At 39.8% G+C, this 10,983-nt stretch overlaps 3 protein-coding genes across 5 annotated transcripts; 2 read left to right on the top strand and 1 right to left on the bottom strand.

The window, feature by feature from the left end:
* Nucleotides 1-229: 229 nt before the first annotated feature.
* Nucleotides 230-5,190, top strand: mffa (mitochondrial fission factor a). Of its 3 annotated transcripts, XM_044032451.1 has the most exons (9): nt 230-434; nt 738-796; nt 1,257-1,510; nt 1,975-2,144; nt 2,232-2,323; nt 2,933-3,094; nt 4,241-4,297; nt 4,460-4,544; nt 4,633-5,190. In XM_044032451.1, exons 3-9 carry the CDS (start codon nt 1,297-1,299, stop codon nt 4,762-4,764), a joined length of 912 nt encoding a protein of 303 aa, XP_043888386.1. In that variant the 5' UTR covers nt 230-434; nt 738-796; nt 1,257-1,296; the 3' UTR covers nt 4,765-5,190. The 3 variants fall into 3 exon arrangements, with proteins under 3 accessions (XP_043888386.1, XP_043888384.1, XP_043888387.1); XM_044032449.1 differs by lacking the exon at nt 738-796; XM_044032452.1 differs by lacking the exons at nt 738-796; nt 2,933-3,094; nt 4,241-4,297 and having other exon boundaries at nt 233-434.
* A 606-nt stretch (nt 5,191-5,796) lies between these two features.
* On the bottom strand, nt 5,797-8,294 carry LOC122773640 (dynein axonemal assembly factor 1-like). The gene is made up of 2 exons (XM_044032453.1): nt 7,274-8,294; nt 5,797-7,074 (listed from the first exon to the last, which is right to left on the bottom strand). The coding sequence occupies exons 1-2, from the start codon at nt 8,112-8,114 to the stop codon at nt 6,353-6,355; spliced, it is 1,563 nt and encodes a 520-aa protein (XP_043888388.1). The 5' UTR covers nt 8,115-8,294; the 3' UTR covers nt 5,797-6,352.
* A 90-nt stretch (nt 8,295-8,384) lies between these two features.
* mrpl44 (mitochondrial ribosomal protein L44) lies at nt 8,385-10,527 on the top strand. Its single transcript, XM_044032428.1, has 4 exons — nt 8,385-8,599; nt 9,336-9,804; nt 9,929-10,107; nt 10,215-10,527. Exons 1-4 carry the CDS (start codon nt 8,424-8,426, stop codon nt 10,387-10,389), a joined length of 999 nt encoding a protein of 332 aa, XP_043888363.1. The 5' UTR covers nt 8,385-8,423; the 3' UTR covers nt 10,390-10,527.
* The last annotated feature ends 456 nt before the right edge of the window (nt 10,528-10,983 follow it).

Here is a 10,983-nt window from a genome sequence, read left to right as displayed (position 1 = left end):
ACCAGTCCAAACTACAGTTTCAAACTCGTCAGAATGACATCACTTTTGCCATTCATATCAGTAGCAGATACAGTTTTGACTAGTAATAGTGGTGCTATTTGCCTATTAAATGTTAAAACCGCTTGCCATTATACCTCTGTGTTTACATTTCCTTTTATCTGTCATTATTTAAGCTTTAAATTTCCGCGCCTGGTGCCAATGAGGTCATTTCCTCCGAAGCTTTAGTACTTCCTGTTTGTAGTACAGACGTAGGAAGTAGAGAGGAAACCCCTCTCTTTCATTTGCTTTCCAGGCTATGCTTGACAATCCTGTCATTCGTAGTACTATCAGGTTTAGCTGTGCTATTCAGAGTTTATTTAGGTTTTAATCTCTGTAGTATTCAATAAATAAAATAACCTTTAGAAAGGAACCTAACCTTAGCAACCAACCAAAAGGTAAGTAATCGAAACGAACCTGCTAGCTTGAAATGGCGCTGACAAAAAAACTGAAATTAATAGTCTAGATTTTGTTACACCTCCTCACGTTTACGTTGCCATTTGTAAATTGTACTGGTGATTGTATATATGTTTTGTATTATCTCAGTGTTGGGCAAATATTCATGTTCACGATGTCATGTTTTGCTAAAATCAGCTGTAGCAGCACCAATTATGTTCATGTAGCCCCTTTTTGTTTTCCTGTGTCAGGAGTTATCTTCATATGACTTTATCATATGATGTATTTTCCATCTCTACACCCAGACTATAGCTCATCAGCTGCACCAATAACAAGGTCATTGGAGATCCTTGTTTTTGTAGAGGTACAAATGCGGCTGGTTGAGTAATCAGTCTGATTTTTACTTATTAGTACTTATTTATATAATTTTAAACACAAAATGCTGCGAAGTGCTCCACAATTTATTTATAACATGCAAATGCATTTCAGTACAGACACACAATGCACATTAGAGAGTCACACCATAAGTATTAGTAAATGTTTGTTTTATGGTAAGCAATATTGTGTTATTATAAAAATAAAATATAATTTTATAAAATGGTGGACAAAAAAGAAAACGCCATCATACATGGGCAATTGGCTGCCCTGATTTCTACCATTTGGCTTCAGCTATAAAACAAAAAAAAACATAAAAAACATAATGGAACTGACCTGCCTACCTGCATTTAACAACAGTCAGAAACAGTCAGAAATTATTTGGATACAATGGTCTCTCTTGTTTGATTGTTTTTAGCCCATTGTATTACCATTTTGTGTTCTAACAGTTAACTCCGTGTGACTGAACAAATTAGTCCACAAAGCCAAATGAACGGAGCAGCATTCCCCTCCCCCACGGCAGAGATGGCGGAGATGAACCGCATCCAGTATGAGCTGGAGTACACTGAGGGGATCAGCCAGAGGATGCGGATCCCTGAGATGCTCAAAGTGGCTCCTCACACCCATGAAGACCCTAATGCCGGACCTCAAGCAGTCCCACATAGTGTCTTAATGCAAGTACCAGAGAGAATTGTGGTTGCAGGTCAGTACTCTGTAAAATGAATGTGCTGTTCAAAGTCTTTTATAACAAAGATGTCTGTCAGCTGACTGTATGGTATTATAAGAACACCATTTACTGTAAAGGCTGAAGATATTAGTAACATCACATCTTTAAGCTAGACTCCTGTAACATTGAATTTTTTTTTTAATTACCATTTATTAGCTTGTTAGCTTCACAGATACTAGATATAGCTTTATCAATGGCTATGGACTTTGTCCATCTTGCTCCTTGAGGTACATTTACTGACAGTGTTAATATTACATCAGATATTTAAACTGGGAAATTAATTAAAACCTTTAAGTCACACTGCCATGTTGATTCATCCCACAAAAGTTGTTTGGAAACATTCAACATTAGCTTTCAAATAACAGAAATGTATGCCAACTATGTGCCAGCTTCCCCTTCTAAACAGCCATTTACTCTTCTTTCACTTTTTTCCCTATAAGGAGACCATAATGACACCCATTTCTCCAGGCCCAGAGATCTGGATCTAATCCAGTCCACACCACTTGAAGCCCTAGCATTGAAAACACCACCCAGAGTCCTCACCCTCAACGACCGACCCCTGGACTTCCTGGAAGAAGAGCAACGGGTAGCTCCAGACTCTGAGGAGGTGGTAAGTGACAACAATATTTTGTTGACAAGGATATAGTGTCAAATCCATTTGGAATAATTTCCTCACACTCTTTCTGCCTTATTTTAGTTGCGCCCACAGGGACGAGCACGGCGAGAACGCTCGGCCAGTGAGAATGCATCCATCCGCCATAACTCCCAGCTCAAGAGAAGTGATTCCTCGTGAGTATGGCCTGAAATTTCCCTGTTAGCTTCATGCTATCTCTCTTGTCCCACATTGACGCTCTTGCATGTCTTTCTTTCGATTCTATGCACTCTCCCTTTTTCTTGTTAAATAACTGTGTGTTGTTTCTGGCATTGTGAGCTGCTAGTGCTGATACTCTGATTTAAACTTACTTCTTTCAGATTTTATGTGTGTGTGTGTGTGTGTGTGTGTGTGTGTGTATGTGTGTATATATATATATATATATATATATATATATATATATATATATATATATATATATATATATATATATATATATATATATATATATACAGTACATACATACGTACATCTGGCATTGTGAGCTGCTAGTGCTGATAACTCTGATTTAAACTTACTTCTTTCAGATTTTATGTGTGTGTGTGTTTTTTGCAAGCTATTGAAAAATAATCCTTATAGTGTATAACACACACAAGACCACAGTCCAGTCCATTTGGTAAAGTTGAGGACAGTTTCTTTTCCTTATTTCTCTCCCTCTCCCTCTTTTACCTGACCTTCTTTCCTCTACTATCCTTTTCTTCCCCTTTTCTCTGAATTGGCTGCCCTTAATGGTGGGCACTGAGCAGTGTGACCCCGCCCCCCCCTGCCACTGCTCCCTGTCCCCCTCTCACCGTGACTGAGGAAGAGAACAACCCGAACAGCACTAGTGGTGTATTATCTTTCATCCAGTCCACTACACGTCGGGCCTACCAGCAGGTCCTGGAGGTCTTGGACGAGAACCCTCGCAGGTGACCTCCCAATTATCGGTCATATTTTGCTTTTAAAAAAGGTGGATTGGCTTATTGGATATAGGTCAGAGAAGTACAGACTATTACAATACAAACTGTTAAGCACCCTGTGTTAATTAAAATGTAGGTTTCACATGGTGTTTCTGAAATGTTGCCCCAGAGTGTTTGTGCAAGGGTGATCTAGCTTTCTGTAACAATATTAATACAGCATGTATTAATCACAAATGCTGTAGCAATTTTTTCTTGCACCTTTCTATATTATAGCTTTGGTTCCTGTTATTGAAAGCCTACTTAAAGACTTGCATGTTCCAACTTGTTTGTGGCACGTATATTTAGATTTAATGTTGGACGAAAGGTAATGAGTTAGAACATTTGTGGGATGTATCATCATCAGAAATACAGACGGACATGATTGTCCACTTATATGTATGATGACTAACTGACCCTCACTTGGCTTCATCTCACTTCGTCTCAAAAGAGGTTTTAATCTCAGTGTGACTACCAAATGAAATGAAGTAGGAATAAAAAAATAAATGGCAAAAGGACAACACTGCAGAGAGGATATAAGTAAGATGATCCTTAAAACATGCATACATTATATCTTACCCATGCCACAGTTTATTTGTGCAAGAAAACATAAAAGCAGTGAAACAACAGAAAACCCCTAGGGGTTTATGAGGGGAATCTTTCCTCAGTATAAAATATTATCAAACACCAAAGTGCAGTGATTCATAAAACTGGACAGACAAGCAATATCATCTTCAAAAGATAAGCAATATAAAGAAAAAAAATGGATTGGATATTTGGACTGTTTTTTCCTTCTGGGGACTGTATAAGAAGATCCTCTTGCTTGTGCTTGTTCTGCACACTTTAGCTATAATATTTGTGAAGCAAGATTTTCTAAAAACTGTTATTCTAACTGTTATTTCTAAAAGTTATTACCTGCAGGATAAGTCAACAAAAATCTCTTTGTTAAACTTTGTTGGAGAAGATATTGTAAAGACATAGAGACAAGAGAAAAAAAAAGTGTGTTAATTTCTAGGACAAGGAAGTTATATATATGAGCTATGCAGCACTCTACACGTGTGTTTCTCTCTCTTCTTCTCATTTTTTCTCCTCCCAATGCTATCCTATCTCAACCTTCAGCAAACCATCTCTGCGAGGGGGGTCAGCTTCAAGCTCCAACCCCCTGCATGAATCCAGGTAACCTCACCTGGCATCTTCATTCTGTTTTTCTCTTTCTGTCTTACCTTACATTCTCATTTTGTTTTGGGATATAAGATCAAGCCCTAATATAATATTTGTATATATAAATATGACTGTTTGAATTATGTAATTATCAAAATGGCTGTTTCTTTTTCAAAGGTTTGCCTTATCAACTTATGAAGCCACACTGGACGGAGGACCTGATGATATGACTGTGATTGATGCAACAACACTGCGACGTCAGGTTAGTTCCCAATCCAGTATGTCCCAAACATGAACTAATCGTGGAATATCTGACACTAAGGGATTGTTTTAATCTGATTAATCCGTAGCTCATCAAATTAAACCGAAGACTCCAACATTTGGAAGAGGAGAACAGGGAGCGAACAAAGCGAGAGATGATCCTGTACTCGGTCACTGTAGCTTTCTGGCTCGTCAACACTTGGGTGTGGTTGCGACGTTAAAACTAGTCAGTATTTCTGCCATCACCTCGACAAGATGTACAGATAAAAATGTTAGCTACTTGCTGCACTTGAGCCCTGTGGGAGCAACGCCTTGACATGGGTACAAGTCCTTTTGCCACAAAGCTGATATTCTGATTAGATTTATTTAATACATGTACAGTTTTATTTTTTTTACTCCCCTTCCACTCAGTGTTTTCTTGTTTTGTTTTTATGAGAGATCTTCTCATTCATTGCTAAGCATGACTTGTACATATTCACGTCACACAGAGCTTTGGAAAGAAATGATCCAGAGCTACAATATAGCATCGATGATCAAAATAGGAAAGTGGACATATAACATGTTGAATATTTGATTTAATAAGTGAGAGTCACATATGACTTCGACTTGGAAATATATTACAAGTAAATAAAGCCATACATATATGATGTGTCATTGTGTACTTTTATTGAAGCATTATATTAGAATTATGCACTGAGCTTTAATTTTATACCATATCTCTCACATTAGCTAGCTCCTTTTTGTGGTGTTTATGTTCAATGTCAGTGTTGTAAGTGTGTAGTTAATTTAAAAAAAAAATTAACTGGTCTAGCAATGAACGACTTGGGGAACTAATTGCAATTCTTGTCACAGAAACTGTGATGTGATTTGCAATATTTTAAGGCGAGCCTTAGTTCAATACCCTGTGTTAAAACATGACTAAGCATTGCCACCGACATCATTAAAACGCTGTTTACACCATTCAAATATTAACTTTTATACTGTTAGGTGTTTTTCAGCCAATTTCAGAGACATTGAGTTCGTTCAGGGCATTGTCACCACTGTTTCAGACCTTTTCTGATTTTTATACGTTTTCGGAATATTTAACTTTTTCTGTAACCTTTCTTCTTCAGTGGGGTTTGACAGTGGCATTTATGATGTTGCATTACTGCCATCTTCTGGAGTTAGATAACTCCTACACTATCCAGTCTGTCATATTCTTTTTATTTTCTCATCTGTCCTCCATAGGAAATAAAATTGAGTGCAGATCATCGTCACGCATACATAGACAGACTGTGTACATTTTTAATTGGCATACAACACATAACATTCAAAATAGATCACCTTGTATATTGGAATGCAAGGGTGAGAACTTAATGTTGTTCCAACATGTATTACATAGTTTCTTAATTGACATGGATAAACAGATTGCAGCCTGTGTAATTTGCTTATGGTGCTGTTTCAAATAATTGTGCTGCCTTCATTAATTTAGTCATTATTTTGTGTTGCCTTGATATGATTTTATAAAGCTATTATTGCCCCACAAAAAAACACCGCCCCATTTTAAATTGCCAATGGCATAAACAAAATGGTTATGAAATTCTGTGACAATTTGGGTAAAACCTTTAAAGCATCGATCCATCAATCCATCTTCTACTGCTTATCTGAGGTTGGGTCGAAGAAGCAGCAGCTAAGAGTCTCTCCAGCGAGTTCTGGGTTTTCCCCAGGCGCCTCCAGCTCCTTAATGAGGTACCATGGTGTAGAGGAGGTTTGGTTGGTCTTTGACTATTCCACTAATTCAAAACCCAAATCTCCCGTGATGAAGAGTTGTCAGAGACTTATGTCAGGATTTAAAGTGGGGATGATTTTACTCTGGTTTCCAGAAGCCTCATCCTCGTCACTGCTCCTTCCTGACATGACCTCTATTATTGGTTTGAACACCAGCTGAGAAGAAACCATTGCAGTGAGGTATTCTGTGTCAACATCCTCAAGATCAGGCAGATCATCAATATGCAGTGGAAGGTGAATGGTTTCCAGCTGCTCAACATCTTTCAACTCTGTTACCAATGGTCCTGGACCATATGTTGGTGCAACTAGGATCTCATCAGCTTCAGGAGGAGCTACCATCACCGGGGAAGGCTGTTCCTTCTCACACTGCACACTCATGTTAACCAACACTGCCTCATTTCCCATGAACTTAAATAAACGTGATTGGATTTGTTGTGTGTTATCTCCTTTCTCTCTCTCTATAGTTGGTGCAACACACTGCTGTTCTTGTTCCGTCTGCTTTGGATGCTCCCCTTCTCTCTCGTCTCTCCATGGCAGCATCATTTCATATTTCTCTAATGGCTCAATCAACAACCCTTCACTTGGTTGTGCAGTTTTCTCAACGAGTTCAGTTTTTAGGCCGCATTTGTGTTCTGCTTGATTATGCAGTGACTCCCCATGGGCATCCATGCAGTCCTGTTCAAAGTCCTCCATCTTCTCCTGGGATGAAGTCAAAATCTGGGTGTCATTTTCATCACAAGGAGTGGGGAAAACCTTGGTTGCCCCTGAAATGAAACAAACTTTTCAAAAGAGGCGTTCAAAAAACAGGATAATAATCATCTTCTGTTTTTCACCACAGGATTTCCAATTATAATCATAAAGAAAACAGCAAAACAATGGTGCTGTCTCAGCATTTCCGACTAATTATGTAAATCTACATTTACCCTCTATCTTTGTAAGTGAAATGTTGAGAACTGTGTTCACCTTTCGCCTGTAGCTCTCGTATGTGCCTTCTTTCTTGAGCCGCTTTCTTAATCATTGCAATGGCGTCCAAGCTTGCCTGAATTTTCCTCGTCTCTCGTGTGTCCCATTCCTCTCTTGCTTTGCGCTCTCCCTCTTGGCCTCCCACTGCCCAAGCATCTGCACATGCCCTTTCTCTGGGAAACACTGGGCGATTGTCAAGATAGGTGAGCTGCTTTAGATGTGCCGTCATTGTCTTCCTATAATTTGGGATTTTATTCACCACAGCATTTCCAGTTAGATTTAATACCCGCAGATCTGGCATGGCCTCAAGTACAGGGAGAATCCTGGGGTCATTTAACATGTTGTGAGATATATCCAACACACTGATGGCCAAACACTGACTCAGGTGCTCAATGTCCTCCACAGTCTCCAGCCTGTTATTGGTGATCTCCAGAGTGGACAATTTAGGGAGGCAAGATATGTTCTCAATTCTGTGGATGTAGTTGTTGGAGACATTCAATGTGCTGAGTTTCTTCATGTGCTCAAGGTTTTCCAGCTTGTAAATAAAGTTCTGCTGTAGGAACAAGCATCGCATATCAATCTGGGCATTCAGATTCTCAATGCGCTGAATCCCATTGCTTTGTAGCCAGAGACACCTCAGTCCTGTGTAATCTTCTAAATTCTCAATAAGGGAGAATCCTTTAAAATGTAGGTACAACGTGTCATTCAGGTAAGGTGTAGCATAAAGATGGTGCTGCTTACAGTGGTCTTTAAGGAATTTCTTGGTCATCCGTGGTGCTGGCAGTTCTGGGTCTCCAAGTCTACCCCTGAGTGGCTTTTGCTGTATTATGTTACCTGCCATTGTTCTCTCTTTTGTGAGAGGATGAATAAATTCTTGATATCGTGGACACTTTGGTGTTTTGCAACAGTTGACATCCGTAATGTTGCATTAATAGATGTCTTTCAGCCAAACATCAAAGGATTCGAATGAATTCATTGTCATTACATAGCATGTACATACAACTTGAGACGTTTGAGTACGTTTCCATGGTGACGCGTGGTCGACGCGTCCAGATCGTGGATGGTCCAGATCCGCCCGGCTGACCGGATATTGTATCTTGTTCCGCGTCGGACACTTTTAGCTGTTGCATTCCGCTGTTGGTGCACCAACATGGCGTCAGGATACATATTAAATCGTGGTGCGATAACATTGAAAAGTCATTGTCAGCGTGTCTTCAGAAACGTATCGTTATCGCAGGTCAGGGAGAAAAAACGATGGATGAAAGCGTACACACACATCATGGCAAAGAAGTTAAAGCTGGAAGGACCGCCGCCACCGAAGCCACGGTAAGGCTCAAAGTGAACAAAACCAAGCGCTCACTAGAGAGCATTTCAAGGCCACTGCTGTGCAACGGTTTTATTCACTAAAGTCGTATGACGTTTTAGATTAGGAAAACATTACCTCTGCGTTTCCTGTGCAGACTTGTTTCGCAGCTTGTGGGTTGTTATTACTCAGTATTTCGACCGCTCGGGAGTCGGGACATAGTTCGCAGTCATGCTTACAAATGGGTATTGCTGATAGCTTAATCTAAGGGTGCAACTAACCATTATTTTGACAATGGTTTATTCTGTCCATTATTTTCTTAATTCATCGTTCAATAAAATGTCAGAAAAATGGTGAGCCCTAGGTTCAAACCTCCTCTTCCTCCAAATTACATTACATGTCATTTAGCAGACGCTTTTATCCAAAGCGACTTACAATGGAATTGAATACAGTCAGCGAGGGGTGGAATCGAACTTGCGACCATTGCGACCATGATGTTTTTCGCACATAGGGTACCGGTCTTAACCACTGAGCCACTCCACCCCCAAATCCGCGGAAAATGTAATCAAAATCTATTCTTAACTTTGTGAGTTATACTACTCACAGTCAGACTAATGCCGGCAAAAAAAAACACCTTGGTTACAATAACTTTTTTCTTCTGCATAGGCCTGCATCACATTAAAGAGCAAAACTACCTGGAGCCAGTTTTGAAACATGGTGCAGAGGATGGCATTTAACTCCATATTTTCTTTCTTTCAGCTCTCAACAGCCTCTCTGGGATTACCATGCAGAGGTTCAGGCTTTCAGCAACCGCCTCCATGAGAGCTTCTCCCTGGAACTTCTGAAAATAGCCTTCATCAACCCATGTTATTTACAGGTGGAGCAAGAGAGGAGAAAGGGATTAGGCATTGACTCTGAGACTACAGCTTTACTTTTGAAAGATAATATGCAGCTGAGTGCAAAGGGAGCAGATTTCACCAAAAGCTTTCTAAACGACTGGTGCAGGGCCAGTTTCCCGAGCCTGCCAAGCAAGGGGGTGGAGAGCATCGTAGGGCACCTTACTAGTTCAGCAGTTGTGACCTATGTGGCAAGAAATCTTGGCATTGAAGACCTCACCATGAGCGGAGAATTCCCTGTTCCTGATGATGTGCTCCATTCTACATTCATGGCAGTGATTGGAGCTTTACAGGAGAGCAGTGGAGCAGAGCGAGCAGGCTTCTTTCTCAGGGTAAGAGACTTAGTGTGTTGTCATGTATACTCAATTACCGGCTGAGGAATTATTCTAATTAATAATTATTCTATTAAGCATTTTTCTTTTTACACCCCCCTTACACCTTCTTTCCTCTCTGTAGGATTTCCTGGTCACTCAGCTGTTAGGAAAGGACCTGTTTGATATGTGGACAGTGGTCAACCCAATGGGAATACTGGTGGAGGAGCTTACTAAGAGGAATGTTCCTTTGCCAGAGCCCCGCCTCATTAGATCTGCTGGAGCCAGTACTGTCTTGCCACTATACTTTGTTGGTTTGTATAGGTATGTATGTTGCTGTTGATGCAGGTAAATTAAAAGTCTTAATGGTTGTATGTAATCATTGTGTGTGTGTGTAACCTTTTTGTCTCTTCGACTATGTATTTTTTCAGTGATAAGAAGCTTCTGGCACAAGGTCCAGGGGAGACTTTGTTGGCAGCCGAGGAGGAAGCAGCACGTGTGGCTCTCCGAAAAATCTATGGGTTCAGTGAGAATCGTAGACCATTCGACTTCTCTCCACAGCAGCAGCATCAGCAACCATTATTTCAGTCAATCAGCAGCAATTAGTGATGTAACAATTCTCACACTGCTACGTCACATCATTTATAAAGGTGTTGTTGAACAGATGTCTTTGTATATAATATATTTACCATTGGATTTATTTGGTATGCTTATGTTCAATAAAAATTATGTACACACCATAAATCTTTGGAAAATGACTGTTAATGTACAAGGTGCGGATTGTCCAGACTATTTGTGAGCATGAAACAATTTCTCTCAAAGCCAAAGGGTGCAGAAATTTAACTTATGAAAGTTGAAACTGATCTAGAAGAAGTTAGGATTGGAATATGAGGGGTATACATTAAGGGTATCTTCTTTGGCACAAAATGAATGGTAAGGGTGGATTTTTGCAGTTAGTGTAGTTTACTGTCATATGCATTAAAAGTACAGTTGTACAGTCATCCATAAGTGGTTATGTGAGTACTCAAGCCTTTGAGCTGTGAGTGATTACAAAGGCTACCTTTGATCTGCTCTCTCAATTCAATTCCTATGTGAGAAAGTATAAAAATGTTGTTATGATGTATAAATTTAAATTGACAAAAAAATGTAGGGGGCATTAGTGACCCAAACAATGCTGACTTAAAATTCCCAACTAACGAA

This window comes from Solea senegalensis, linkage group LG8, assembly GCF_019176455.1.
Source record: "Solea senegalensis isolate Sse05_10M linkage group LG8, IFAPA_SoseM_1, whole genome shotgun sequence".
In the NCBI taxonomy this organism is placed as follows: domain Eukaryota; kingdom Metazoa; phylum Chordata; class Actinopteri; order Pleuronectiformes; family Soleidae; genus Solea; species Solea senegalensis.
The sequence above is the reverse complement of the archived record's forward strand: the minus strand, read 5'-3'. Positions and strand labels throughout refer to the sequence as shown.